Source organism: Helicoverpa zea, chromosome 9 (genome assembly GCF_022581195.2).
Source record: "Helicoverpa zea isolate HzStark_Cry1AcR chromosome 9, ilHelZeax1.1, whole genome shotgun sequence".
NCBI classification, from domain to species: domain Eukaryota; kingdom Metazoa; phylum Arthropoda; class Insecta; order Lepidoptera; family Noctuidae; genus Helicoverpa; species Helicoverpa zea.
In genome coordinates, this window is record NC_061460.1 from 6426544 (window position 1) to 6454179 (window position 27636).

Genomic DNA, 27636 nt, shown 5'->3' on the forward strand with positions numbered 1-27636 from the left:
TTGCTGTTACCGCCATCTGTTGTAAGTCCATGGTGTGAGACAGTGAGTATAATTTCACTACGAAAAGATGGTAAGAAAGAAAATAAAATAACAATCGGCTTATTTTTGAATAAAACATCATAGGACGATGTAAAACTAAATGAAATGGCTAACTATAATAAAAGTAATGGATGAAATGCTTTTCCTCTTTGTTTTTGGCCTATTTTACGCTAGCAATACTATTATCTGTTGTCAGAAAAATTAATAACATCAACGCACCGCGTCTAAAAAGAGATAGCTATATACAATTCGAGTAACTGTAAAAGGGACATCGTTGTTTTCAAGCTGTAGATATTGCCAACTGGTTTATTGAAACGCACAAAAAAGCAAATTGTCATGACATGATGTCAAGTCAAACGTGTTGTCAAAATAAAGTCAAGCAAGCTTGCTTCTCTTTACGGCGTTTGTTGTATTGCTAAATACCATAAAACTTTTAAATAAATAGTATTGACAAAGTGCATACAATGCCCGTATTTTAAAACTAACTAAGGCATTGTTGTAAACAAAAATGTGTGATAGCGACGATGGGGGCGACGGGGGCGATGGCGGCTCAGGAATGGATTTGACTGGGTTTTTATTCGGCAATATTGATGAACGCGGTCAGTTGGAAGATGATGGACTCCTTGATGGAGACTCCAAGCGCATGCTGTCATCTCTCACTCGCTTTGGCTTCGGGTCTATGTTATCTGAAGTACTCGACGAAGAAGAAGTTAGCAAGGAAGATCAAGAGAAAGGTATGCAATTGTAGTCATTGCCTTATTTATAAAAAAAAATATACACAATTCTCTTATCAACAGGCTACATTAGTCCATAGATTGCCTCGAGCATTTTAAAGTTTGAAAAACTGAGACATTCTGTCACACTAAACATTGAATTGATGATGCATGAAACAACCTTTTTTACTCAATTTTAGTTTAGTTGGCATAATATACTACAACTGAGGCTTTATTAAACTATTACAGATTACACACAAAAAAGTCCATCAGCCGTAGACTTTTTTGATATAGATGATGCAGTGGATGATGTAAAGGTAATAAATGCATGTTTAAATTGTCAGAAACAGTTGCCAATTCAATATCAGTTATTTAAGAACAGTACACATTGTATTGTGGTAAAGTCTTGCACAATATTGTTTTTGTTCAATTTCAATGTTGATTTAAAAAAAAAGAACTGAAGGTAGTGGTTGCTATGAGGAAAATGTAGATCAGTCTAAAATTGTATGTTTTGTCATGTTTCCATGAATTGGGGAATATTAGTTTTAAGATTTCACTTGCACTGATCTACATACTAATAATTATTTTATTAGGAAAAGAAATTGTAATGTGTTATTCCCCTTATTTCATTTATTATGTTTATGGTGATGAAGTTTGTCTGGTACTCTTGTTTTGGGTTATTTTATGTTTTGTTTGGTGGCTAAGTTATTATGGTTAAATTGTGATGTTGTATTTGTGTTAGTCAACGCAATAAAGTTGTTACATAGTGAAAAAACACATAAAATGTTATACAGGAAGAATGTGGTACTGTCACTGTTTGTTATTAATTGGGTTATGTAGAAAAGTGAATGTTTAATGTCTATTTGTGATAATGTTTAACTGAGAATGAATTGACAGATTTTCTATATAAAGTACAAAAGCCCACAGACAGCTTATAGGTAGCTGTAGTTCAACTGCTATGCAGACTTGCACCATAGCACACTAAACATAATCAAAACAAAAAAGTTTATACTGTTTTTCTATTTGAAACAGTACATAGTGGTGCAAGTCAGCCCTTAACAACATCTGTCAAATCATTCTTTAACACAGTATAACGCACACTGACGTATTTGTGTTAACACATAGGAAATAGAGAGTAGCACTAACCCGGCTGCACAGAACACAACCGACACAGAGGGAACGGATGTAAAGTCCGAGATAGATGATACAGATTGTCCACAGAGTGAGAAGGAAGGGAGAAATGACTGGAAGGAGGATGATATCTACCGACAAGGTGGACAGGGGACTAATGATGAGGGATATGAAGGTGATATGGAGGGCGACGGTGAACTTATGCCACCGCCGCAGACAATACCGTAAGTTTCTTAATAATTTTATACTTTACAAATATTTGAGACTAAATGTGCCTCACACCCTGATTAATAATAGCCTTGAGTCTTCCTCGATGGGCTATCTAACACTGAAATAATTTTTCAAATCTGTTAAATAGTCCCTGAGACTAGCGCACACAAACTCTTTGGTTTATTGTTAAAACAGATGTGTTAAGGTGCTCCTTATTTGAAGCATCTGATCTGTTAAATTAACAAAGGTTTTATGTTCCAGATCGCATAAATCTTCAGAGAGGCCAAAGAGATTGGAAACACCACTGGCAGCTATGTTGCCATCGAAATATGCTAATGTTGACGTGAGAGAACTGTTCCCAGACTTCAGACCTGATAAAGTAAGTTATTTTTCAACTAACATAATATTTACTTATTTTATACTTTTTGCACATCATTTTGCAATGACTAATTTAACACCTTGAGCAACACCAGACTATCTTTGGATGGTACAGTGGTACATGTACTATTCTAATTTCTTGTAAATTTAATTATATCTGTTCAAAATTCCTAACTTAAATTACATTATATATTAATGTAAATTACATTATATATTAATGTAAATTACATTATATATTAATGTAATTTAAGTATATGTATAAGTAATATGTATAATGTTGTAAATTTTATTTACTTACTAAAAAACTGTATTTCAGGTACTTCTATTCTCTCGTCTATTCGGTCCTGGTAAACTGTCAAGCTTGCCTCAAATATGGCGCGGTGTTAAGAAGCGAAGACGACGCAAGCGCAGTGGTAGTACAAGTAGTGACACACCGCCTACAACTGCTGAAAATCAGGAACCACAGTATGCCAGTGATGATGAGGAGAAATTGTTGAAGTAAGGGATTTTGTTTTTAATTGCTACTCTATTTTACTTAACTAGGCCAATAGCTTTTTTTTGGAGATAAAAATTCCGATAATACGATAATTACGAAAGTCTTAAAACTCTTAATTGCTCTTTCACACTTATGCTACGAAACTAGATTTAGGGCCGATTTTTCAATAGCCAGATAACTTTCTGAAGAATACTTTTAAAGTGTGGACAACATATGTATAGAATATATGTATATGTTAAACCGCTATATTTATTCCTCAGATAAAGTTAACTGATTATTGAAGAAGAATTGGCGCTTAAACGTTTAAATGTTATTTAGTTGGAATTTGGCACTTAATATTTCTTCTTTTCCCAAACAGGCCTATGGAAGAAAACCAACAATCGAGCAATGATAATAACTCCGGTAATTCGGGCGATAAGTCGCAAAGACCGACTCCTGCGCATTGGCGATTCGGGCCTGCACAGATGTGGTATGACATGCTCAATGTGCCTGAGACCGGCGATGGATTTGATTATGGATTTAAGATTAAGGTAAATAATATACTTATGCTTTGTTTAATAAATTAGATATTGTGTTGGATTGAATGTCTATTTCTTTCTTAGGTAGGAACTTAATCTCAGAGTGTCATATTTCTCTTATGTGTCTGCTTGTCTTGCAACTTTGAATTAATTAGGATTGTATCCTTTTCATCACTGCAACATATAATTAAAATAATCTTATAGATCTGAATGTTTGTATCATAGGCCCCATCACCAGAAAGGGAAGAAAAACCCAAAGAAGTTGAAGAGGTGAACCCTGAAAAGCAAGAGAAAGAAGAAGATCCAGACAGTGGTTTCCCTGATGACTCGTTCCTCATGGTATCACAGTTACAATGGGAGGATGACGTCATATGGGATGGCAGTGAGATCAAACATAAGGTAAGAACTGTGATTGAACTTGGATTAAACTAGTGTTTGGTGAAGGATTTATATTTTTTGCAAGAAAATACATTTTCGACTTCCATTGACATAGGACGGTAATCCTGATCTGTTGTAGATTACAGATTTTTTCATAGCACTGACTATTATAAGCAGCCATTATGAACTAAACTAATTTCCCTTTCCAATTCAAACAGCAATATTATTAACATTATTACGTTTTTTGTTTTAACTGTTTATTTATTCTTTAATGTAAATAATTTAATTGAACCACCATATTATTACACGGGTCTATTAACTTTTTCATCAGGTGCTAGCGCGTCTGAACAGTAAAAGCAATGCAGCGGGTTGGGTGCCGACATCAGTGAGTCGTACTGCGCAACAGTTCTCTCATCCTCGACCGCAACCACCCGCGCCTTTGCAGCCTAAACCTCCCACGTAAGTGTGGTTTATGGATTTATTTACATTAATTAAAAATAAGTACAATACAGGAATGAATTTTAAGCAGTGAAAAAAAAAAACTGGTGGTCCAGAATCATTACCAGAACATATCTGCATTATCAGTAAAAAAAAAAAAATCAAAATATGGATACTAACTATTCTTACGCGTTTGGAGCAGCGCTCGCGTCAGTAAACCAGTTTCGCGTTGCTGCTGTGCCTACTATGACGACTGTGACCGTACGATCAGTTACAAAATAAACATCTTTCGCTATCAATGACTATTCTTTTTTGTACTAAAACACAACAAAATAAAAATATACGTATCTATAAAACTTATTTAACTATAAGTTGACAAAGTTTTTGCACTGAATAAAATTCATTCCCGTATTACAACTGATTTTGCAACTGAAACTTGCAATTGGCAACTGCCTATTTGACGTTCCTAATCACTAACCAGGTCAAATTGATACTTCTTGGTAGCTGTTACTTTCTGGCTACCCATGATGGCTGTCAAAGATGTCGGAAACTTGTATAATTTTCAGAAAAAAAAAATAACAGAATTGCCTTTGAGAATGTTGCACATACCTATTAAGATAAATTAATTCCTATGTAAGGATGGATTAAGAAATCTAGAACATGGGATGCTACTTAAAATCCATTCTTTTCCACCAGTAAAATAAAATCGAACTTTCAGCTGCACTTATATCATTTCTACCTAACAAAAATTACATACTTCTATCATCCCACAGTGCAACAGCAACAGCAAACAAAGATCCTACCGGTAACTCAGCCGACGGCGAAGACAATACTTGGTACAGTATATTCCCCGTTGAAAACGAAGAGTTAGTCTACGGAACTTGGGAAGACGAGGTCATTTGGGACGCTGAGAATATGAGCATGGTGCCTAAACCGAAGATATTGACTTTAGATCCTAATGACGAGAACATTATTCTTGGAATACCTGATGATGTTGATCCTTCGAAGATTACTAGAGGTATGTGGTGTTTTTAGTAACATATTGTTTGAATATAAGTGTCACAACACAATTGCAATATTTGTTTAATAGTAGAATAAGAATAACATATGATTATAGTGATTACTTTTGTTAGGTGCTATGTAGAGCCTGAAAGTGCTTCTAAACAAAGTTCTAAATAGTTGAGGTTATGGCCCTCATAAACGCACGGCATGAACGCCGTGTCACGCAGTTCATCTGTGCCATGACGTTTATGGGTCGAATGAAGTTGTAGAATGGCTGCTTTTAAATCAAAGTCTCTTTATTGCATCTCTTCACTGCTTCTTAGATAACTCCCACGTCCCATAATTCTTTCAGAGAGAGGCCCAGCTCCCAAAGTGAAGATCCCACATCCTCACGTGAAGAAGTCTAAGATCCTGCTCGGCAAAGCGGGCGTCATCAACGTGCTACAGGAAGACGCGCCGCCTCCACCGCCCAAGTCACCCGACCGAGATCCTTTCAATATTTCTAATGATGTGTAAGTATTTTTGTACCAATATTTATCTTCTGCTCGATGTTTAACAATCTTCGTGAACGGACCTCACCAATTTTCATCCAATGGTTCCGCCGTTCTTGAGTAAGTATATAACTGTAATGTAGTAGATACTGTAACTAACAATTTATTTTAAAAAAATAATTAATTTATTGATGTCTGAAAACTTCTATGTGAGAATTTGTTTTGTGGTCTCAAGTCGCTTATACCTCTTCTGCATTGATTTATTTCGATGATTGACTCTCATCTGTCTTGTGTGGTCAACTTCGTTAGTAATCGTCTACTAGATTACGACCAGTGGTCTCTATCTCCATAGCCGTGTGGCATTTGTTACATTTCTCTATAGTCCCTTTTTTGCCCAAACACCAACCTTACTAAGGACACTTAAAATAATTTTCCTAATATAATCTTCCAGATTCTACATGGCCAAATCCCAAAACCCTCGTCTCAAAGTGGGCGGAGGTCAATTAATTCAGCATAGTACCCCAGTAGTGGAGTTACGTGCTCCGTTCATACAGACGCACATGGGTCCCGCGCGACTCAGGGCCTTCCATCGCCCGCCCATGAGGAAACTGTCGTACGGACCTCTGGCGGCCCCGGGACCTCATCCAGTGCAACCGCTGCTTAAACATATTAAGAAGAAGGCTAAGGTATGTTGGGATATAGATTTATTGAGGATTTCAATAATCTATCTTTTTCTTGTTTACAAATAAGGTTACTAGAAATATAATTTTGACATTATCTTCTTTCAAGTAATATTAAATTCCTACCTCTAGTAAGAAATTCAAGAAGTAGACAGGTTACTGAAATCCATCCTTAAACTTGTTCAGAATTGTAGGAATTGTACCTTTTCTTATTGTACATAGTTTAATAAATTATGTCAACAAAAATATTATTTGCTCTTCGATAAATTACTGCAATTTCCAGAATGATCCACAAGTTTCATGTTTTAGAGATTTGACGATTTATCTAAATAAACTATTTCATATAATACTAAAGTACCAGCAGATTAATGACACATAATTTATCGAGCTTTGACTATAACGCGGTACACAAAACCCGCATTACCTACTTGCTTACTTACTTACTATTCTTTGCAGCAACGCGAAGCAGAGCGATTAGCTTCCGGCGGTGGTGACGTATTCTTCATGCGAACTCCAGAAGATCTAAGCGGTAGAGACGGCGAGCTCGTATTGGTGGAATTCTGCGAGGAACATCCCCCACTCATCAGCCAAGTTGGCATGTGTTCCAAAATCAAAAACTACTACAAACGTACTGCGGCTAAGGTATGTTTATATTTTAAATATTTTTTAATTTCTGGTTCGATTTTTAAAATAAGTGTCGAAAGAATATAGTAGGTAGGTACTTTTTAGAAGGGTAGCTAAAGAAGCATTGTTGATGATAGCAAAACTCTTTGGTCGAAACCAGCAAAAAGTTTGGTCTATCATTGTAAACTCGTATCACAGTTACTGCTGTAGTGAGCGTTGTGAATGTTGCTTTATTATCTGTATTTTGTCCCGTAATTTATTTAATTGTGATAAATGTCCCATAGGGTGTATTCTATATGCAAGTGAAATGGTGGAAGTTCATAATAATTGTATGTACATATGTTTATATGTAAAATATCAATTTTATTCCAGGAATTCACTGACATCTTACATAATCCATACAGTTTGTATGTTGAACTTTCCACTGCTGTAGGTAATGTAATTATAAACGTGTATTTTTATTTTCATTGCCAAAGGGGTCCAAAAGGGGCGGTGCCAATTCAAAGGTAGGCCTCATTCACATAATACACCAATTTTCATTATGTTTTCGCTTCGCATTTATATGTATGATCTATGAACATGAAACCCCTTATGTGTATTTATTTTAGTACTGTGTAGTTCTTATGTGATACGAAAAAAAAAACAGACAGATATGTTGACCCCAATCGTAGGCAAAAACAATGCTCTTTTTCGTTTTGGTACTTTTATTTCTTTATTTGACTGTTTATTTATTTCTATTATATGTTTTGTGTAAAGAATCAGCCCATATTTTCATGATACTGAAATATGAGCTCAATTTTTACAGGATGAAGGTCCAAAACCGCTTAAGTATGGTGAAGTGGCGTATGCTCATACGTCGCCTTTCCTTGGCATATTACCGCCGGGAGCAACACAACCTGTCGTTGAGAACAATATGTACCGAGCTCCTATATACGAACATACACTGCAGCCTTCTGACTTCTTGATTATAAGGACGAGGTAAGAATCATAAGTTTACGATGAAGACACACCACAGCCCTCTGAACTCGTACTAAGAAACCACTATTTTACATGGTTTCAGACAATCTTATTACATTCGTGAAGTGGATGCATTATTCGTGGCTGGTCAAGAATGTCCGTTATATGAGGTGCCTGGACCCAACTCGAAAAGGGCTAACAATTTTGTACGAGACTTTCTGCAGGTTAGTCAGTTCTACAACTTCTTTGTAACACCTATTGGATCCTTTTTCCATGAAAACCGGTCAAGTTTGAACCGAACTCTCGTACGAAGGGCCATGCCCCTAGAATATTTATTATATCCTAGATTTCATCATTTGTTGTTATAGCGGTAACAGTAATATACCTGTGAAATGAAACAGTGTCTTAACCGTAACATTTCATGAGATACAGTCTGGTGATAGATTTACGGACAGACGGACTGCGAAGTCTTAGTAATAGGGTCCCGTTTTACTCTTTTGGGTACTGAACCGTAAAAAAATACTACTACCTCTTTCTTAATTTCTATGTTCTTCCCTTTATAGGTCTTCATTTACCGATTGTTCTGGAAATCTCGAGATAAGCCGCGCCGAATAAAGATGGATGACATAAAGAGGGCGTTCCCGTCACACTCTGAAAGTTCTATACGCAAGAGGCTCAAGCTGTGTGCTGACTTCAAACGTACTGGATTAGATTCTAATTGGTAAGTACAACCTTAATATCTCGCCTTTTAAATCCTGAATGTATTTAAGTTAATTTGTTTTCGATTTAGAAATACATAGTCGAGCACTTTACCAAGTAGATCTTAGGAAGTAGTTTTAAACCTGGTAGGTTTAAAACTTTGCCTTAGGTAACTATGAACGGTTCTCGCCACGTAACTTTGCTTTTGCGAAGTTAGCCATTTGATGCACAAGTGTTGTAACTGTATGTTTTCTACTGGTAAGTCAGTAGTAGGGAACTTCAGTCAAGCAAAGCTTTTCGACAATATCCGTACGAATAAATGCGTAACGATTCAAATACAAATTACATAACATGGCGCGAACCGTACCATATAAATATTTTGTTCAATTCTGACATTTGCCTATCAGGAACTTAAAGTTAATACATTTCTTTCACTAGGTGGGTAATAAAACCAGATTTCCGTCTTCCATCGGAAGAAGAGATTCGTGCGATGGTATCGCCCGAGCAGTGTTGTGCATACTTCAGTATGGCGGCCGCGGAACAAAGGCTCAAAGACGCGGGGTACGGAGAGAAGTTCATATTCACGCCGCAAGAGGATGACGATGAGGAAATGCAGTTGAAGATGGATGATGAGGTATGTGGCAAGCAGTTTTTTAAGGTATTTGACTTATGTTTTCGAATTATTTCACTGCAGTGAAGAGACTCGATATGTTTTGCTAGGTTAGGCATTACCTTAAATATTTTTCCTAGGATTTTTTCTGAGCCCGAAACAATTTCTGTGCTCTGCTGTCGATAAAATTTGAGAGATTTTATACCTAAACATAAATCACAAACAACCATTAACTAGAAGTACCTAAGTATTTACTACTTACCAAATGGCAAGTAAGCGAGATGGATGATATAACCATCAACAATATTTTCAATATAGCCATCATTCTTTTACGAAAGATAATTCTAGCAACTATTTGTGAAATTCTCACACGTCTTCAATCAATCCGTGCTAATCTTCACATTTATCACGCAGGTAAAAGTAGCACCTTGGAACACAACCCGCGCCTACATCCAAGCCATGCGTGGCAAATGTTTGCTCCAACTAACTGGTCCAGCCGACCCGACAGGCTGCGGCGAAGGGTTTTCCTACGTACGAGTGCCGAACAAACCAACACAACAGCCCAATGAAGAACAACAGCCGAAGAGAACGGTGACGGGTACTGATGCCGACTTGAGAAGATTGAGCTTGAATAATGCTAAAGCTTTGCTGAGGAAGTTTGGTGTGCCTGAGGAAGAGGTATGATTTTTTAATAGAACCTTTTTTTTATTGTTATATAGACAATGTAGGTATTTTCTATAGGTATGGCCAAGGATTATAGTATGTGAAATGGGCGGTCTATGCCCATAATAGAGTACCTACTTAATAGTTCGCCGTTGGGGAGACAGGTTTTTTAATTTAATATCTCGAATCGCGGTGCCAAAAGAAATTACGGGGGATATCCTGCTTAATCTCTTAAGATATACATCAACAAAGTATTTGGCTTGTGAAACCATTTTATATAGATACTTACTTTAAAACATATTTTTCAATTTGTAGATCAAGAAACTGTCTAGATGGGAGGTCATTGACGTAGTTAGAACATTGTCGACTGAAAAAGCTAAGGCTGGTGAAGAAGGAATGACGAAATTTTCGAGAGGAAACAGATTCTCTATAGCTGAACATCAAGAAAGGTAAGTCTACGAATTAATTGGCACCTTTTAGACTATTATATTGATGTAAGATGGATGTGTGCCGTCAGGTATACTGCATTTAGTTTGCTAATAATCTTATATCAAAACATCAACATTTGATTAAACAGTAATTAACCCTTATGTGTTTGTACAGATATAAAGAAGAGTGCCAACGTATATTCGAGCTACAGAACCGTGTACTGACGAGCACAGAAGTGCTGAGTACAGACGAGGCCGAAAGCTCCGTCAGTGAAGAATCAGATTTGGAAGAAATGGGCAAGAACTTGGAGAACATGCTCGCAAATAAAAAGACTACGGAACAGGTACTTAAATAATAAATGAAAAGATTCTATATTTCATTTTAATAGTAGAATATACTTAATAGTAGAATATTTTATTTTCTTAATTGAGTATTTTTATATCCTTTTGCTAAAATAGTGATTATTATTTTTATTTCACAGTTATCATTAGAAAGGGAAGAGGCCGAGAGAGCTGAACTAAGAAAGATGATTTTGGGTCAATCTGAAAAGAAGCCACAAATCAATCAGAATGACCAGCAGCAATCATCCAGTCAAGGTAAATGAGTTGAAGTTCATTCTGTATTTTAGGAACAAACCTGGAATTTTCGTAATTAGCCAAGTTAGTTTCCTCCCGCATCCGAAGGAAAATACTCCCCGCATGCAGATAAAGAGTATCCGGGTATGTTTTAAGTTGGAACCAACTCTACTAAACTTTATTTCACCTCATTTTATTCTGTTAAAGCGTCATTGAGGAACAAACATCAGATTCCTAATATTAGTAGCAAATGGTAAACGAAAAGGATCAAATTATATGTGACTAGAAATTTTCCCGCGGTCTCACCCGCGTCCCGTGGGAATTCCTGCCCGTACCGGGATAAAACATAGCTTATGTTACTCGCAAAAGATGAAATATTTTAATCGGTCCAGTACCTAGTTTCTGTGTTTATCCGTTACAAACAAACTAAGTTTTCCTCTTTGTAATATTAGTATAGATATATTTAAAAGAAAAGTGCTAGCTTTCTTACCATAATTCTTAACAATGATACCATACTTACTTTAATCCCCCAGCAGGTCGCGTCCTCCGTATAGTTCGTACATTCCGCAATGCGTCCGGCCAACGTTACACAAGAGTCGAACTTGTACGTAAAGCGGCCGTCATCGAGGCGTACATGAAGATACGCTCCACCAAAGACGACACATTCATACGACAGTTCGCCACCATGGACGAATCGCAGAAGGAAGAAATGAAGAGAGAAAAGAGGAGGATTCAAGTACGTGATCTTGTTTTGTTTTTAGACTGTAGCCGTTAAAGGTTTATAGACCTTTTACCGTTGAAATAGAATCGAAAATCTTTTGCATACAAAATTGATATCGAAGTACCACAACGCCAGTCTGAGTTTTCTCTGACCGTGATTTTATCAGAGTGAGTTACGTAAATCTAATAAATAAGCGTTGAATTCCATCTTTTGATGTACAAGTTATTATTAGTCTCTGGACAACAAACAGTTTTTACTTTATGTTTGTTAATACAATATGTACTTCTTGAATGTATTTTTCTTACCTAAAAGTATTCTCATAGGAACAACTAAGACGTATCAAGAGGAATCAAGAAAGGGAAAGACTGGCAGGAAATGTCACAGTCCCTGGACCATTTCCTGATAGTAAGAGTAAGTAGTAAGAAAACCTAATACATGTAATAACTTTCATAAAAAATAATATTACGATAAAGTCAAAGTCAAAAATGTTTATTGAAAGTAGGCTAGTTTTTCACGTCAAAATTAGAAAAGGACAGCAGCCCCAAAATTTTCAGCACTTCCTAATGTTAAAAAGAAAAAAGAAGCGGTGAAGAACAAACTTCCAAGCGACACAACTGTATATTGCAATTTAATTAAAACTATAAAACAAATTAAAACTATTTAAGAAGAATACAATATTGTTCAATAAATTACATAGGTATTATAATAATGATTTTATTTCCTAGGTAATATTCTGTCTTCATCGATGGATCTGAGCTCTCCGTCCCAAGGTTTGATCCCATTGGGTCAAATTAAGCAAGAACCAGATTTGCACACTCCATCCTCTTCAAGACGCCGTGCTAAGTTGAAGCCAGATTTGAAACTCAAGGTGAATAGCTTAATATTATTGTAATTTTGAACTGTAAAATATAATAGTATGATAAATTTTGCACAAACAATGCAGAAGCAAAAATCCATTCAGTATGCATCAATGCGCAACTAGTGCGCTTAATTTAGAGGATTAAAATGATTTATTTTCAAGTGATTAAATATTAAGCGCAAGCTTCACTATCTTTGCACAAATCATTAAAAAAAAACCTTACCAAGTGGTATAAATAGCAGTATAGCAGCCAACTTCGAACAAAACTAGTCGACAAGAACTATTAATATATTTTTTTATTTTCAACCTTAGTGTGGTGCTTGCGGTCAAGTAGGCCACATGCGCACAAATAAGGCCTGTCCTCTGTATACGGGCGCGATGGGAGGCGGGCCGTCTTCGCCGCCTGAGACTGACATCGAACCACCGCCGCTAGAACCCGATGATGATGATTTGGGCTATGTTGACGGAACCAAGCTTACGTTACCTACGAAGATTATTAAGGTAAGGATTGATAAATTATGAGAGAGGTATTGGGAATTGTTTAGAGAATATGATGCTGAAACCCAATCATGTTCCTTTTTTGGCGGTTTATGTATTTTCAAAGACTGACCTGTTAACTCTTTCAAACTATGCCACAACCTTGGATTACCTACCATAAACGTAAAGCTCCTTTTCCGATTACCTACTATGTAGTTTACAAAAGTTTATGTAAATTGCATTTGTGCTGGGGAGTTTGTTGGGCCACTTCTTCTTCCCTATGTAAATCGCATTTGTGCTGGGGAGTTTGTTGGGCCACTTCTTCTTCCTTAAGTAAATTGCATTTGTGCTGGGGAGTTTGTTGGGCCACTTCTTCTTCCTTAAGTAAATTGCATTTGTGCTGGGGAGTTTGTTGGGCCACTTCTTCTTCCCAATGTAAATCGCATTTGTGCTGGGGAGTTTGTTGGGCCACTTCTTCTTCCTTAAGTAAATTGCATTTGTGCTGGGGAGTTTGTTGGGCCACTTCTTCCTTAAGTAAATTGCATTTGTGCTGGGGAGTTTGTTGGGCCACTTCTTCTTCCATATGTAAATTGCATTTGTGCTGGGGAGTTTGTTGGGCCACTTCTTCTTCCTTAAGTAAATTGCATTTGTGCTGGGGAGTTTGTTGGGCCACTTCTTCTTCCTTAAGTAAATTGCATTTGTGCTGGGGAGTTTGTTGGGCCACTTTTTCTTCCCTATGTAAATTGCATTTGTGCTGGGGAGTTTGTTGGGCCACTTCTTCTTCCTTAAGTAAATTGCATTTGTGCTGGGGAGTTTGTTGGGCCACTTCTTCTTCCCAATGTAAATCGCATTTGTGCTGGGGAGTTTGTTGGGCCACTTCTTCTTCCTTAAGTAAATTGCATTTGTGCTGGGGAGTTTGTTGGGCCACTTCTTCCTTAAGTAAATTGCATTTGTGCTGGGGAGTTTGTTGGGCCACTTCTTCTTCCATATGTAAATTGCATTTGTGCTGGGGAGTTTGTTGGGCCACTTCTTCTTCCTTAAGTAAATTGCATTTGTGCTGGGGAGTTTGTTGGGCCACTTCTTCTTCCTTAAGTAAATTGCATTTGTGCTGGGGAGTTTGTTGGGCCACTTTTTCTTCCCTATGTAAATTGCATTTGTGCTGGGGAGTTTGTTGGGCCACTTCTTCTTCCTTAAGTAAATTGCATTTGTGCTGGGGAGTTTGTTGGGCCACTTCTTCTTCCCTATGTAAATTGCATTTGTGCTGGGGAGTTTGTTGGGCCACTTCTTCTTCCCAGCAAAAACACATAGGATGTGGTGAAGGGTGGGCGTTTGGGGGCTGTCTTTTGTAAATTTTTTGACGTTCGAAAAGTGCTGTTTTGCAGCCCAATTTCAATAAATTATTAATGATTTTGTCCAAAATCAATAGCAATAATATTTATATTAGATACTATTTTTCTCAAGACAGCTACCCATAATCTTACTACAGTACAGAAATCAGCATAAATCCCTTGTTTAATCTTCCAGCAATCAGCAGAGGAACTGAAACGCCGTGGTTCAGGCCGCCGCGCGGGCGGCGCAAGCGGGTCCGGCGAGCCCCGCAGCATGGGCCGCCGGGTCCGACGCGGCACTGCCGGCGACTCCTGCGATTATCTCGTCCGAAGACCCGCAGAAAGACGCAGAACAGACCCGCTTGTTACACTGTCATCGCTGTTAGAAGACGTGCTCAATCATATGAGACACCTGCCCGATGTTCAACCGTTTTTGTTCCCTGTTAATCCCAAGGTAAGTTCTCCCTTATAAGTGATTCTTTTTAGAAAGCGTCTCCTATGGATATCTGGTCCGAAGACCCGCAGAAAGGCGCCGAACAGACCCCCTTGTTACATTGTCATCGCCGTTGGAAGATGTCCTGAATCATATGAGACATCTGCCCGATGTTCAGACGTTTTTGTTCCCTGTTAATCCTAAGGAAAGTTTGCCGCTGTCTGTGTCTATAAAGATGATTGAAGCCATGGAAATCCAATGCTGAACGTAGGCATCTCACTCACTGATGTCCCAAATATATCGATAAAAACTGTCCCCTCTCTATGTTGCCCTAAACTGTAAAGAACGTGATTAATTACTTTTCAAAGGCGTAAAGTATCAAACCCCATACTAAGATTATAGAGCTCAGATTCAAATGATTAATATTCCACATCGAAATTTAATAACTCTTCTAAAACTTTAAAATTTGCTATTGAGTTTTGAACCTTATTCTCTAAAACATTACGTTATTTTCAGTTGGTAGCCGACTACTACCGCATAGTCTCCCGTCCGATGGACTTGCAAACAATTCGGGACAACCTCAGACAGAAGCACTATCAAAGTCGAGAGGAATTCTTGGCAGACGTGAACCAAATAGTCGAAAATTCGACTCTTTACAACGGTACTAACGGTATTCTAGAGTGCATCGTTTTTTTTACTATTTTTATTTCATCTAATGCTGAGCAAAGGTTTTGGAAAGTCAATTTTTGTTCTGTACCTAATAGTTGCATGCATTTTGTTAATACATTTAGATTGAAATACATTATGTATTTAGAAAGTACATAGTTTAATGGCAGAATAGTGTAATGTTGCATGTATTTGAGTTAGCCTCGAGAATGAAGCAATAAAAAAAACATCTTCATATCTCGAATGTTGCTTATTAAAATAGCTTATAGCTAGAGCCGGGATGTCTTATATTGCCTTTCCTAAACCATATTGTAATGTTTCTAAGGACCTACGAGCAGTTTGACGGTAGCTGCGCAAAGGATGTTGCAACGATGCGTTGAAAAATTGGCTGAAAAAGAAGAGCAATTGATGAAATTGGAGAAACAAATCAATCCATTGCTCGATGATAACGATCAGGTAAGAATTAAAAGCCTAGTTTATTTTTATTTGTACTTATCTGTAACTAATTTGCCAACTTTGAAATAATTTTTCGTTTTATGAGCAATTTCCATCCTATAGTTGGATAAAAGCTCGGATTCGTAAAAGGCCTTTTTTGGTACCGTGATTTTTTACTTAAAAATAATATTAGTACTCCATTATGGTATAAAAAAGTGTAACTTACAAACTTCTATTCACAGGTGGCGCTATCATTCATCTTAGAAAATCTATTGACAACTAAATTGAAGATAATGCCTGAAGCGTGGCCGTTCCTGAAGCCAGTCAATAAGAAACAAGTGAAGGATTACTACAATGTTATCAAGAAACCCATCGATATGGAGACTATGGGCAAGAAAATACAAGGTAACTTTGTTTATTGAGGGATTATTATTTTAAATAAATTGTTTTGGCACAATATTTACTTTGTAAAAATCTTTCAACAGTCGTTGTAGAGGTATATTTTCAATCCAGAAAACGTCTGCTGTATTTGAGACTTATGCATTAGTATTAAATGATACACAATACTTAGCCTAGTGTTTCCCCAGTAACTTGTCTTCGTGGCTAAGGTATAGTTACAACAACTAATTGTTAGTTATCCACCGCTATCTAACTTATATATATATTTAACCAAGGCTTGCACATTGTTTCCCCTTTTATAACATAAGTACAGTGTGTGTGGTCTATTTGGTGACACATTTCCTTTAATTTGCCAAGCTGTAAACCCAGATCTTTTTTTTCTTGACAGCTCACAAGTACCACAGTCGCAACGACTTCCTCCGCGACATTCAGCTGCTAGTGGACAACTGTCGCGCCTACAACGGTCCCAACTCCCAGTTCACGAGGCAGGCTGAAATCATACTTAAAGTCACTCAAGAGTCGTTAGAACAGGTGAGAAGTGTAAGATAATACTTAGAAAATTGATGGAAATTTGAGGATAAACTGCATGACGTTTGGTCATACCATCAGAGTTTTTAACTTCTTTTAGATTCACCATAGATCCTCTATGTAATTTTTATGAACCTACGAAGGTGGAATTTCAGTTTCCCACAATGTGTATTTATGACCTCCTATACAACGTGTGGTGAAAAACAAAAAAGGGCTACAATTCTTGAAAAACTCGATGTCGTTCCGAAACTAAATTAAAACTAACGAAAGAAGTACAAATACGCGCATGTGTCCATTGATGTGCCGATTTGACCAACGGGGTCAATTTCACAGCTGGTTATCTTAGGCTTTTAAACAAATCTTTATACATACATATTCCTCTCCCAGTTCGGCGAACACGTCAGTCAACTCGAAGCGAACATTTCCCGCGTACAACAGAAGATGTTAGAAGAGGCTGATCATTCAGACCTGGACGTGGAAGAACCGCCGCCGCCGCCGCCCGATGAGAAGCGTGGCAGAGGCCGGCCGAGGAAGCACAAGCCTTCCACTTCCACTGCTGCTGCTGATGGTGAGATATATATTTTAATACTGGTTGTTGCCTGTGGTTTTATTCGGGTGTTGAGGAACTTTGTCTTCTCTACTTCCTACCCCAATCCGTCAATCGTTTCAGCGCAACAAACTTAACACTTTACTTAGTAAGGATTATGCATTTGGTTATTACACTGCATTTGCAAACATTCATTCCACTGTACTATATCAATGACATGAAAAATTATAGAGGGAAAATATAAGTACTTTATTGTAAAAAGCCAAAGCAGCCTTTACAAATTTGAAACTTGAGACAACGAGGTTTTGTCTGGCGAATTCATCTAATATTTTTCATTTTTATAGGTGCAACACCAAGGAAGCGTGGTAGACCAAGAAAAGATCAGAACTCTTTGGAAGAAGGTATGATTTTTTATAATTCTCTTCTATTTTTTACCGACTTCAAAAAACGCGGTTCTTTTAAATGTGAATGAAATAATCAACAACAAGAATTTACACATATTTGTTTTTGTATTGTTTAGATCTCCAGTACTCGGATAGTGGCAGCTCAGAGCTCGAGGAGGTTGAACAGAAAGTGGCTGCAGAAGCGATGGTTCAATTGGCTGTACGGCCACCGTATCAAGGTGAGAACAGAAACTTTAAAAATTATGTACCTAACATTAATACATACGGCTAAAAATGTGATTATTTTTTCCCATAAATGTGTTTGGTCCCATATTTTATTGATTGAAAATTTTGTAAATTATAAGACTTGACACTATTGGGAAAATAGCTGAGTCCTCATAGCATAAAGTCCTATTAAGAACAATCAATAAAAATGTTATGTAGTTCTGAACCACAACATTAAAACATAGTATATTATGTACCTAATTTAATGTGCTCATTTATTTTCAATGCAAACAAAACTTACTTTATATTGTTATAGACGAAGACCCGCCGCTAGGAGAGCCAAGTTTCGACACATCGGAGTTCCTAATAAAGCGCGAGGTGCCGGATGAACCGCCGCAACCCTCCGACGACTTCGTGGATCTCGACCAACATAGCACTGATTACTCGTTCCCGCCTGTTGTTAAGGTAATTTAAGTGTCTATAGAAAGTCTTTTTAGGAATAAACAAAAGGCGATGCCAAAATTCAGTTGTTGAAAATCTTGATACTTTTAGAAAACATAATCATTTGTGATCAATATTTATTTGTTGACGGTACGCTGGTCAAATGCAACTTATAGCTTGCAATAGGTGAAAAGTAATTAATAAAACATCGATTAGGTATCTCGCACGTGTAGATAAATACAGCGAATATATTTATTTGCCAAACTATGTTCAAATGTGCCATTTTACAAAAAAAAAACTAGCTTGTTATTTGTTCGCATATTTCGTACAGTTGCGAGCAATTTGATTGTATTATCATTTTAATAATCATGTGAATTCCTAGGAGGAACCGATTGAGCCTGACATGGGCTTGGAGCCACAAATGTTGGGCGGCACAGGTTTGGAACCGGTGCCGCAGTTCAAGGAAGAACCCCCAGAAAACTGGCAGGTAAAGACCAAGGAGTTTCCATTATTTAATTTATATTTTTCCAAAGTTAGAGTGTAATTTTTTTTTATCCAAAAAAAATAAGTTAATCCGACCACAGAATGTATTGCTGCCATTACTTAGGCCTCGGCCTCGAATTTTGCGGGCAGCGGGGCGGCAGCGGCGGCGGCGCGGGCGGTCACCGAGTGCACCGCTCGTTGCCCGCTCCCGCGCCGCTGTATTCGAGGGCCGGTCCATTTGATTATACGCGTAAGATCCTGCCGCTCCCGCGCCGCCGCCGCTGCCGCCCCGCTGCCCGCAAAATTCGAGGCCGAGGCCTTAAACAAAATCTGCGGATATCTGCCGCCTATCTGCGTGTTGCTTTGCGATTATAAAATAAATATGGAGCTAATTTCAAAATTCAATCTCTGATCACAAATCAACAGATAGTTATATAAATCCGTATACCGGTTGTAAGCAGATAAATGAGCAGTTTTCTGTAGTTAGACAAGAATTCAACCTTTTTTTTATTCCAGCCGGACCCAGCAATACAAGACGACCTTCAAGTCACTGATAGTGAAGAGGAACCCGAAGATGGACTATGGTTCTAAGAACAAAAACATAAACATATTATATTATGTAGACAAAAATTATAATAGTATTCATAGTTTTGTTATGGACTGTAACAATTGGTCGACACGACAGATTGACTTTAAAATATCTATTCAGCTTCCAATGTAATGTAGTGAATATTTTTATGAAAACAATAATGGATATGATGAGAATATAAGGGCAATTCTGCCGTCACTAAAACCTAGAACACTTTGATTGTAATATAACTTTTTGATTGACTATACTATGGACTTTATACCCTATGAATTTGAGTCAATCTCATGAATTCATTCTTTGATTGAAATGGTATAGATAGGCTTATTAAAATTACATAAATCCTAGATATGAAATAAGAGAATGATTTAAATTAAGTTTATTATTGTTGTTTCTATAAATATTTTGTAAGAATAAATAATATTAGTTAGTAAATAAGTATTTTATTTACAGTCAAAACTTTACTCAATTAATGAAAATATTAATATTAATTTTATTATGCGCTCTTTAATTACACTGTTTGACAACCAGAGTTTAATATTTCTCATAAAACTATGTACATACATTACGTTATTAGATCTATTTATCAAATGAAATAAGCTAGAAAAATGCGTTATGCAAGTTTAAAAATCTTGTAGCTACATGTACATAATTTTTGCTATCCATTCAAGAGTTCAATAGGTGACGTGTCTCGCAAACTTCATTTTCTACGTGAACGAAAAAAAACAAAAAAAAATCCTGTTACGAAAGCTCGCTTGAAAAGATGAAAGCTCGTTCGTACGTCAATTCGGCAGATTTTATGTAACAAGTTATAAAATCTCCGTATATACAGGACAAATTTTAAAACCATGAAAAGCCTTGGCTTATTGGTGGCCGAATAAATTCCGATGGTCCGAGTCGGACTTCGATGGATTGCATAGCCAGCGTAGGCATTTTAATACCGGCGCGGCGAGGATGCATCGAGTGCCCCGCATTCATTGTTCGGACCCGTATCACATCGGAGTTACATACTTGAAAGGCTCGCCTATTCTGCGATAGCCTCTTCATTCTTTTTCTCTTATTGATGAAATAGAAGAGTTGTTTTTGCAGCAAAATATCCTAACCATAAAATAACGAACTTAGGCCATATCTGAACCTTTGCGTGCCACCTACGTGCTAAATCATGCTACAGGGTGCTCTACTTAAAAACTGCGACATTAGTTTATTTTATTTATTTTGGTTCACCAACGATTATTTACACTGATACGGCTAAGATAACATGTAATATAACTTAATAATAGTGTAACAATCACATATAGGTAAACTCAGCATACATTAAAAGATAAACATGTTGTACACAGTAGTTCAAAACTAACAGTAGATAACGTACAAAAACCATAAGATCAGTAAGATAGGTTACGTAATGTGGGTAAACCTTTGTACCTAATAATGAGGTATCGTTCATGAAAACTACCTAGGAATTAGCGTAAAAAATCCTTCATAATTATCTAGAACTTATTCCTATGTCCACGTAATTGCACTACAAAAGCTCAATACCAACGTTTTACGCTTCTATCAGCGAGTATGCTTCACATGGGATGTATAAAACGGAACAGTTTTTCGGATGAGACATTCCCATTCAAATGTATGCTAAACGCCTAACCTTAGTAGCGAGACATATGAATAAAACAAAGCCGTATCCGTACGGCTATCTGCAACTGGAGCTCCGAGTTTCATGGTGTATGGCAACCCAAGTGAATTTGCTGTGGTTGGTATTTTCGAGACGAGGAATTAGGTACCTAGTCTAAAGAGACCAGCTAAAGAACCTGATGCGCAATTATGCGCTTAATAGTGCGAATGAACATTTAAAAAATCATTTTTTTTCGTTTCCCTTTTAGAACTGCCTAACTACGTACAGGTACTTAATATTGTAGTGCGTATAATGCTTAATTGAAGCATAAGATAGTTCAGTGGGTGTTATATTGGATTGCAATAGCTGAGTAACCCATATGTATCACATCACATTATGCACAAGATTGTTAGTATACAAATTATTTGGCAATTGCTTATCGAATCACATTACCTCTGTGATTATGTATGCCACACCTCGTACGATAGGTATATATTATAGGTACATAGGATACACACAGGTACATATAACTAGGTATATCTATTAAGACACATAATGAATATTTGATGAACATTTGATTGTTAGATGATAGAATCAAAGTACCGCTCAGGTTTTTAAATGTTCGAAGAACAGTTGGTAATTGACGACACCGACATTTCTTGACTACATAAACAGAGTTCGGGTTGTCGCGAAGCAAAGCTATTAGCTATCGATATTGGAGGTAGATAAATCCTCGCTGTATTTGAAATTTGCAATCATCGAAGTGTTCACAGAGAGCCAATCAAATTGGCTCGATGCATAGAATATAAATGAGCTGGGTTTAAACACACCCGTAGGTGCCAATTTTGCGAAATCATACTACTTGAATATTCATAAAAGACTGAATTATATTATCATAATTGCATTATTGCACACGCCAGGAGAATAGCTGTAGGTATAATGTTTTCTAGATTGAAGTGCCTGGTTATACTTAGTCAAGTTAGTCAGCAGTTTTCTGGAACAATTTAAAGAGCTGCAGGTAATTTGACTACGCTTTTAGAGGATTCTTCGGATGATAGTAGTTAATGGTGGTATATAGAATAGGTAGAAGTGATCCACACAGATAAGACTGCAAAGTTGAGTTCCAGCTCGGCTGAGTAGGCCGATCTTTGATCATGAATATAGTCTGAGGCGTCGTCCTAATTGGGAGCGATCGTACGATGGCGCGATGCGTTTTTCATCTCACTATCTCACTTGCGAGGTTCAAATAGAACACTCTGATGAAATCTGTATGTTTAAACTCATCGCACGACGAGAACGCATCGTGTCATCGTACGATCGCTGTCAATTAGGACGACGTCTTAGATGAAAAACGCATCGCGCCATCGTACGATCGCTCCCAATTAGGACGACGCCTGACTGAACTCATAGGAAACCGCTTATAGGTATATTTTATTGCAACAAGAGATAAATTATCAAAACATCGTACCTACTACAACTTTGCCGGAAACGCGGATTTATTATTCACATAAAAGATGGAAAGCAGAAACATTTCTATTATACGCGCTTTGGCAAGCCTTCGGCAGTTTGTATGAGGCCTGTAATCCGATTGCTGAGCGGCCGCTTATAATGTTGATCGGGGATTTCCTCCGCTAAGCCGGTTTACTGACTATACAACGACACAATGACTGTTGAATACATTCTTGTATATCGATATATCTAAATTGTATTCAGGTGTTTTCTTGGGGGAAGTCAAAGGCGACAAATCCCATGAGGATTATAGGCTTTATTCGCGAAAGGAAATAACTCATAACTTCCTCCCTAGGTCCCTCATATTATTATTTCTAATATTAATGTTACTCGAAGCTGTACCGTAAGCTCAAAAATATTCAACCTATGCCAACAAATTCGAGACCAGTATTTATATAACCTTATCCTTACTAACACAATAAAATAGAACCACGAAACGAAACGCTCTCCAAAAAGGAAACACCTCAGTTCACCAGGTTTACTTGAATTAAATGGTCCAAATAGGTTTCTAAGGAGTTGCTATTAGCCACATTGGGGGAGCATTAGCAACGAACATTAGAGTGCATTATCAGTGGACACGTATTGCTCGTATGTAACAATAACCGGGTAACAGTCCTGGGAAACGCGCAGTCCGCATCGCGAACACGCTTCCTTTCAAACTATTAATAAAACTACTAATGGACGTCTGTTTCGTTGCGATTTTAAAAACAGATTTTTACTGTCCTTAATGTTAGTAATGATATAGTTTTCCACATTTCTTGGAAGAAACCAAAACATAGCTATTCTAAAATCCTGAAACAAAATAGATCATCAGTTTCAATATGCAATTATGAACACAGTTTTATCTTTTAATTTCCGTCGTAACAAGAATTCTGTACTACCCTTTACCCGGGCAAGTATCCCATGCATATTTAAACGTTCTTTAGAGTACATTTCCTAAACAATACGTAAAGAACTAAATAAGCCGGACGTGTGGTACATTTTCTACTTGTTTTTCTTCCATCCCTCTTTTGTAACGTTTCTATTATGAGCGAACCCCTGTTTGTAGAATGTATTACTACGGCACTGGTCCCGTCTAACCACAAAAGGTTTATCCCGTAGAAGACGCGTACAATCTCTGTTACACGTATTTTCTTTTCGCTCTCTTAATTCTATGTAGGTATATTATACTGACTTCTACAATGTACTACTGGTATTTTGTTGGGTTCAATGGATTACAACAATGGATACAGATAATTATTTTGGAGACAAAGAAAGATGGATACAATGAAAATATCACAGAAAATGTCATGAGATTTGCTGATGGGCCTGCCTGAATAATTATTCCCAGAATTATTTTGGAAAATTTCAATAATATTTTCTGAAAATTCGATTTCGACAATTATGTATCACCTTTTCCTGAAAATCACGTTCTGTTTTTTCATTAACATTTTTCTGTATATTGTACACTAGCCGTTTTCCTGCGGTTTTACCCGCGTCCCGTGGTAACTACTGCCCGTACCGGGATAAAAAGTAGCCTATAGCCTTCCTCGATAAATGGGCTATCTAACACTGAAAGAAATTTTCAAATCGGACCAGTAGTTCCTGAGATTAGCGCGTTCCAACAAACAAACAAACTCTTCAGCTTTATAATATTAGTATAGATTATATATAGTATAGATTATTTACACACATGTTTTTACCCACGACGGAACGGAGCAGGTATATGCGTTTAGGGTGAGAGATGTGCGTTTGTGAGTTTGTGTGTTTGTGTGTTTTGAGTTATTTTATTATTTTTCAATAAGATTTTTACCGTCGGGGGTTTTTTTCAAAATTTTTAATTTTTTCGTCAGCGTGTTTCCAGTTTACCAAAGCAGGATTAACAGCGCTTTCTCAGTAGTTTCTCGAGTTGATCGCACCGATTCAAGGCTCGATTAAAAGACAGCCCATGCAATGTTATGAACCATAAGAAAAATTATACCTATCTAGAAAAGACCTAATACGTACTAAGTTATTTAGTAACACAATAATTATGATTCTGAAAGATCTTTTGATCCTCGAAACGAAAATAGGAAACAGGAAACATTCCTATGTTGTACTAATTCACCATTCAATCATGTTAATTGGGGTTCGTTTTGGCCTTCTTTATTAGTCCGTCCTAGTGACGACTGTGTAACTCCTGCTCTGTAATCGCTGATTTGACCGCTTCCAACCAAACCAGCGTTTCTCAAACTAATTTTCTCTCGCTAATAGAGCAATTCTCGAGCCGACCTTATCGATTTACATATATTTGCGCGAGAAGAAGCAGCCATTTTGTCATTTGTTTTTTTTTTGGGAGTATAAGTACTTCATAAAGGTTCAAAAAAATACGAACCAGCGCCTACTACTGGGTATGGAAAATTCTTTAATATCGACTGAGAAGTGACTTGGTATGACTTAGGTAGTACTGACAAAGAAATATTTTTAAATAAAAGTTACAAACCTCATTTTATGCCTAATAAGAAATTTTCACATCACTTTGAGAAACACTACCCTGGCCGAAGGGTCCTTATGATGGGTTTGTGAAAGCTATTAGTAGGGACGTTTTACATTGCGCCTTGTCCTATATAAGTGTCACAGCGTCCACTGGCGGAAGGCAATCAGAAAGACATTTTAGACGTCTGTTCGCGATGATGGCGTTATTTCTGCTGTGTTGGAAATGTTCAACATTTTCAATTTAAGACTTGTTTTTGTTCGTTGTAGAGGAGTATTAAATATTTTGTCGAAGAAAAAATATTATACCTATTAAAAAAAAAGAGGAAATATTTTTCCACCTAATCTCGTTTCATAAAAAAACTTTTCTTTCTGAAAGCAAATAGGTATACAAAGTGTTTTGTAGTAAACTAATATGTAACTACATAGACGGGCTACGGCTAAATCTTTCTCAGTCATGCGGTGGGTCAATTTTATTTATTCCTTTTGTAAACCCAGTAGGTATAGTTCAAAAATTTTTTAAACTAAGCCAATATTAATTTAATATTATATTTAACTAGAGCAAGAAACTAGTAAAACCAAGAGCTAGAACCCAGTGCGATATAAACAATAGAGATCTTCCAACTCTCAAGTAAGCGCTGTCAAACTGCAGTATAGGAACACGCTCCTTTATTCCAAGTTAAATTAAGTCCCGAAGCTGCAACAGAACGCATTACCAGGAAGCGTTTATTAGCTCGTCGCACATTACGTAAGTTTTGTCGGTTAACTTGAGTGCAGTATTACGGTGCGCTCACTGTGCGGTTGCACTTACACCCGTTTGAGAGCGGATAACATTTGTTTTGTCCAGCTCGTGCCACCGAGATGCCCACTTTTACGTTAGCCTCTGGCCCACTGTGCAGTCTTTATTTTTGTATGCTTCTGGCTTTAAAATGATGTTATCGTGTTTCCTCGGGTTAAATGTCAACGTTTTCAGTTTTGGTTCTGTGTTTTTTGAGAAAGGGGAGACTTTTTAAAATGAGGATACGGACTTTTTTAGCGTGAGGTCATGTTAGTTTGTTTCTGTGGTACTTTGTAATAGTATAACATCTTATTCAGGCATTTATTTTTTTAGCTGTAGCCACAAAAAGTAAGTGACGACTTTATTCAATCCAGCACAATATGACAATCGCAAAGTTTTTGCTCCAAGTAGGTCTTTGGAGTCACATAAGGAGGGCAAAGTGTCCATAAATTACTTCTGCTGCAAATAATAAACTCCAAAGTTAGACAGTAAAAAAACTGTATGTAAAAATAAATAAGTAGGCTAATAAAATTGCTGTACGAATGCTTTTTATTGTAAAGCACTCTGTAACATGTGTGTGTCATAATATAAGCTTAAATCATCCAATACCAAGCAGAAATATCCAAAATTGAAACTAATACGAAGTTTAAATTGTCTACCTATATAATATTAGCTATGTGACATGACATTTGAACTATCCCAGGGATTGGCCACGTCCAAATAAGGGTATTAAAATTATCTCCATTCTCGGAATATACAATTTACTAATTGTTGGCAAACAAACCTATAAATTAGTGTTTTGGGAATGGAAACGGCAGTAATATGTAGGCCCGAGGGCGCACTTCACTTTTGTTCGTAACTGGAATAGTCGGAATATTTGATACGATATTCGATTTGTAAAGCCGCGTTGACAGGGACCAGATTTAATTATTCGGAATCGTTTGATAATCGAGCTTTGTGTAATCTGAGTCGAGTGTGTCATTTAACTTTACCAAGTACAAAGGCTTTGTGGTAAAATTAATTTCATTTTGTAGAACTATGATAGCTTTTGTTTAGTGATTGTTGTGCATTTACCTGAAACACCCAGATTGAATGGCAGATCAACCCACAGGACATCAAATATTAATGTAATTGAAATTATGCGATAGGGTTGTGCTGTAGCTAAAATACTAATCATCTTTTAAAAATAAACACTATAAAAGAATACGGTGTAAGAATTTACTGGCCACCATTACATTCATTTATCATTAAGAAGTTGGAAGTACAGAATAATGGAGCTAATTAATGTGACATTTACAAATGTGGCTATTCCGTTTGGATATATCTTTCTATTAAATGTCACTGTGGGCGGAGACGTAATAAAGGAACCATTCTCGATGAAACACTATATTTTAATGTAGTTGTTTTACCATAATATCTAGTAGGTAAAACCTTTCTTTGTGAAGTCTTATTTACGTTACTTCATATTATTCGTCTTATTTTCTAGTTCTGCTAATGTTGCTTTGGTGTTTTCTGTTTTGTAAAAACATGGTGCCTTGTTTATAAAACAAAGGTACCTTCCTATACCTATTTATAAAGAGAAGAGAAGAGATAGACAGAATAAATAGCATTAGGTGAAACTTCAGCTAAATTCTATTACATAAAACTGGGGATTAAACTGGTGCACAAGATTTGAGTAAAATAAATTTGCATAAAAATCCTGCTACGACATCAGATCAACATTATAGTATTACATCACAACAGTTAC

At 37.0% G+C, this 27636-nt stretch overlaps 1 protein-coding gene across 6 annotated transcripts; it reads left to right on the top strand.

The window, feature by feature from the left end:
- The first annotated feature begins 395 nt into the window (after window positions 1–395).
- On the top strand, window positions 396–19977 carry LOC124633173 (transcription initiation factor TFIID subunit 1). Of its 6 annotated transcripts, none has more exons than XM_047168310.1 (36): window positions 396–773; window positions 1002–1069; window positions 1878–2107; window positions 2355–2472; window positions 2788–2969; window positions 3326–3497; window positions 3711–3884; window positions 4195–4322; window positions 5075–5319; window positions 5656–5815; window positions 6246–6480; window positions 6931–7116; window positions 7575–7604; window positions 7904–8076; window positions 8159–8279; window positions 8619–8776; window positions 9193–9388; window positions 9779–10042; window positions 10343–10476; window positions 10631–10799; window positions 10938–11052; window positions 11565–11767; window positions 12076–12163; window positions 12478–12620; window positions 12924–13112; window positions 14613–14870; window positions 15366–15519; window positions 15841–15971; window positions 16193–16355; window positions 16738–16880; window positions 17265–17445; window positions 17769–17825; window positions 17945–18046; window positions 18349–18497; window positions 18856–18960; window positions 19473–19977. In XM_047168310.1, exons 1-36 carry the CDS (start codon window positions 548–550, stop codon window positions 19545–19547), a joined length of 5625 nt encoding a protein of 1874 aa, XP_047024266.1. In that variant the 5' UTR covers window positions 396–547; the 3' UTR covers window positions 19548–19977. The 6 variants fall into 6 exon arrangements, with proteins under 6 accessions (XP_047024266.1, XP_047024268.1, XP_047024267.1 ...); XM_047168312.1 differs by having other exon boundaries at window positions 15366–15510; XM_047168311.1 differs by having other exon boundaries at window positions 11568–11767.
- The last annotated feature ends 7659 nt before the right edge of the window (window positions 19978–27636 follow it).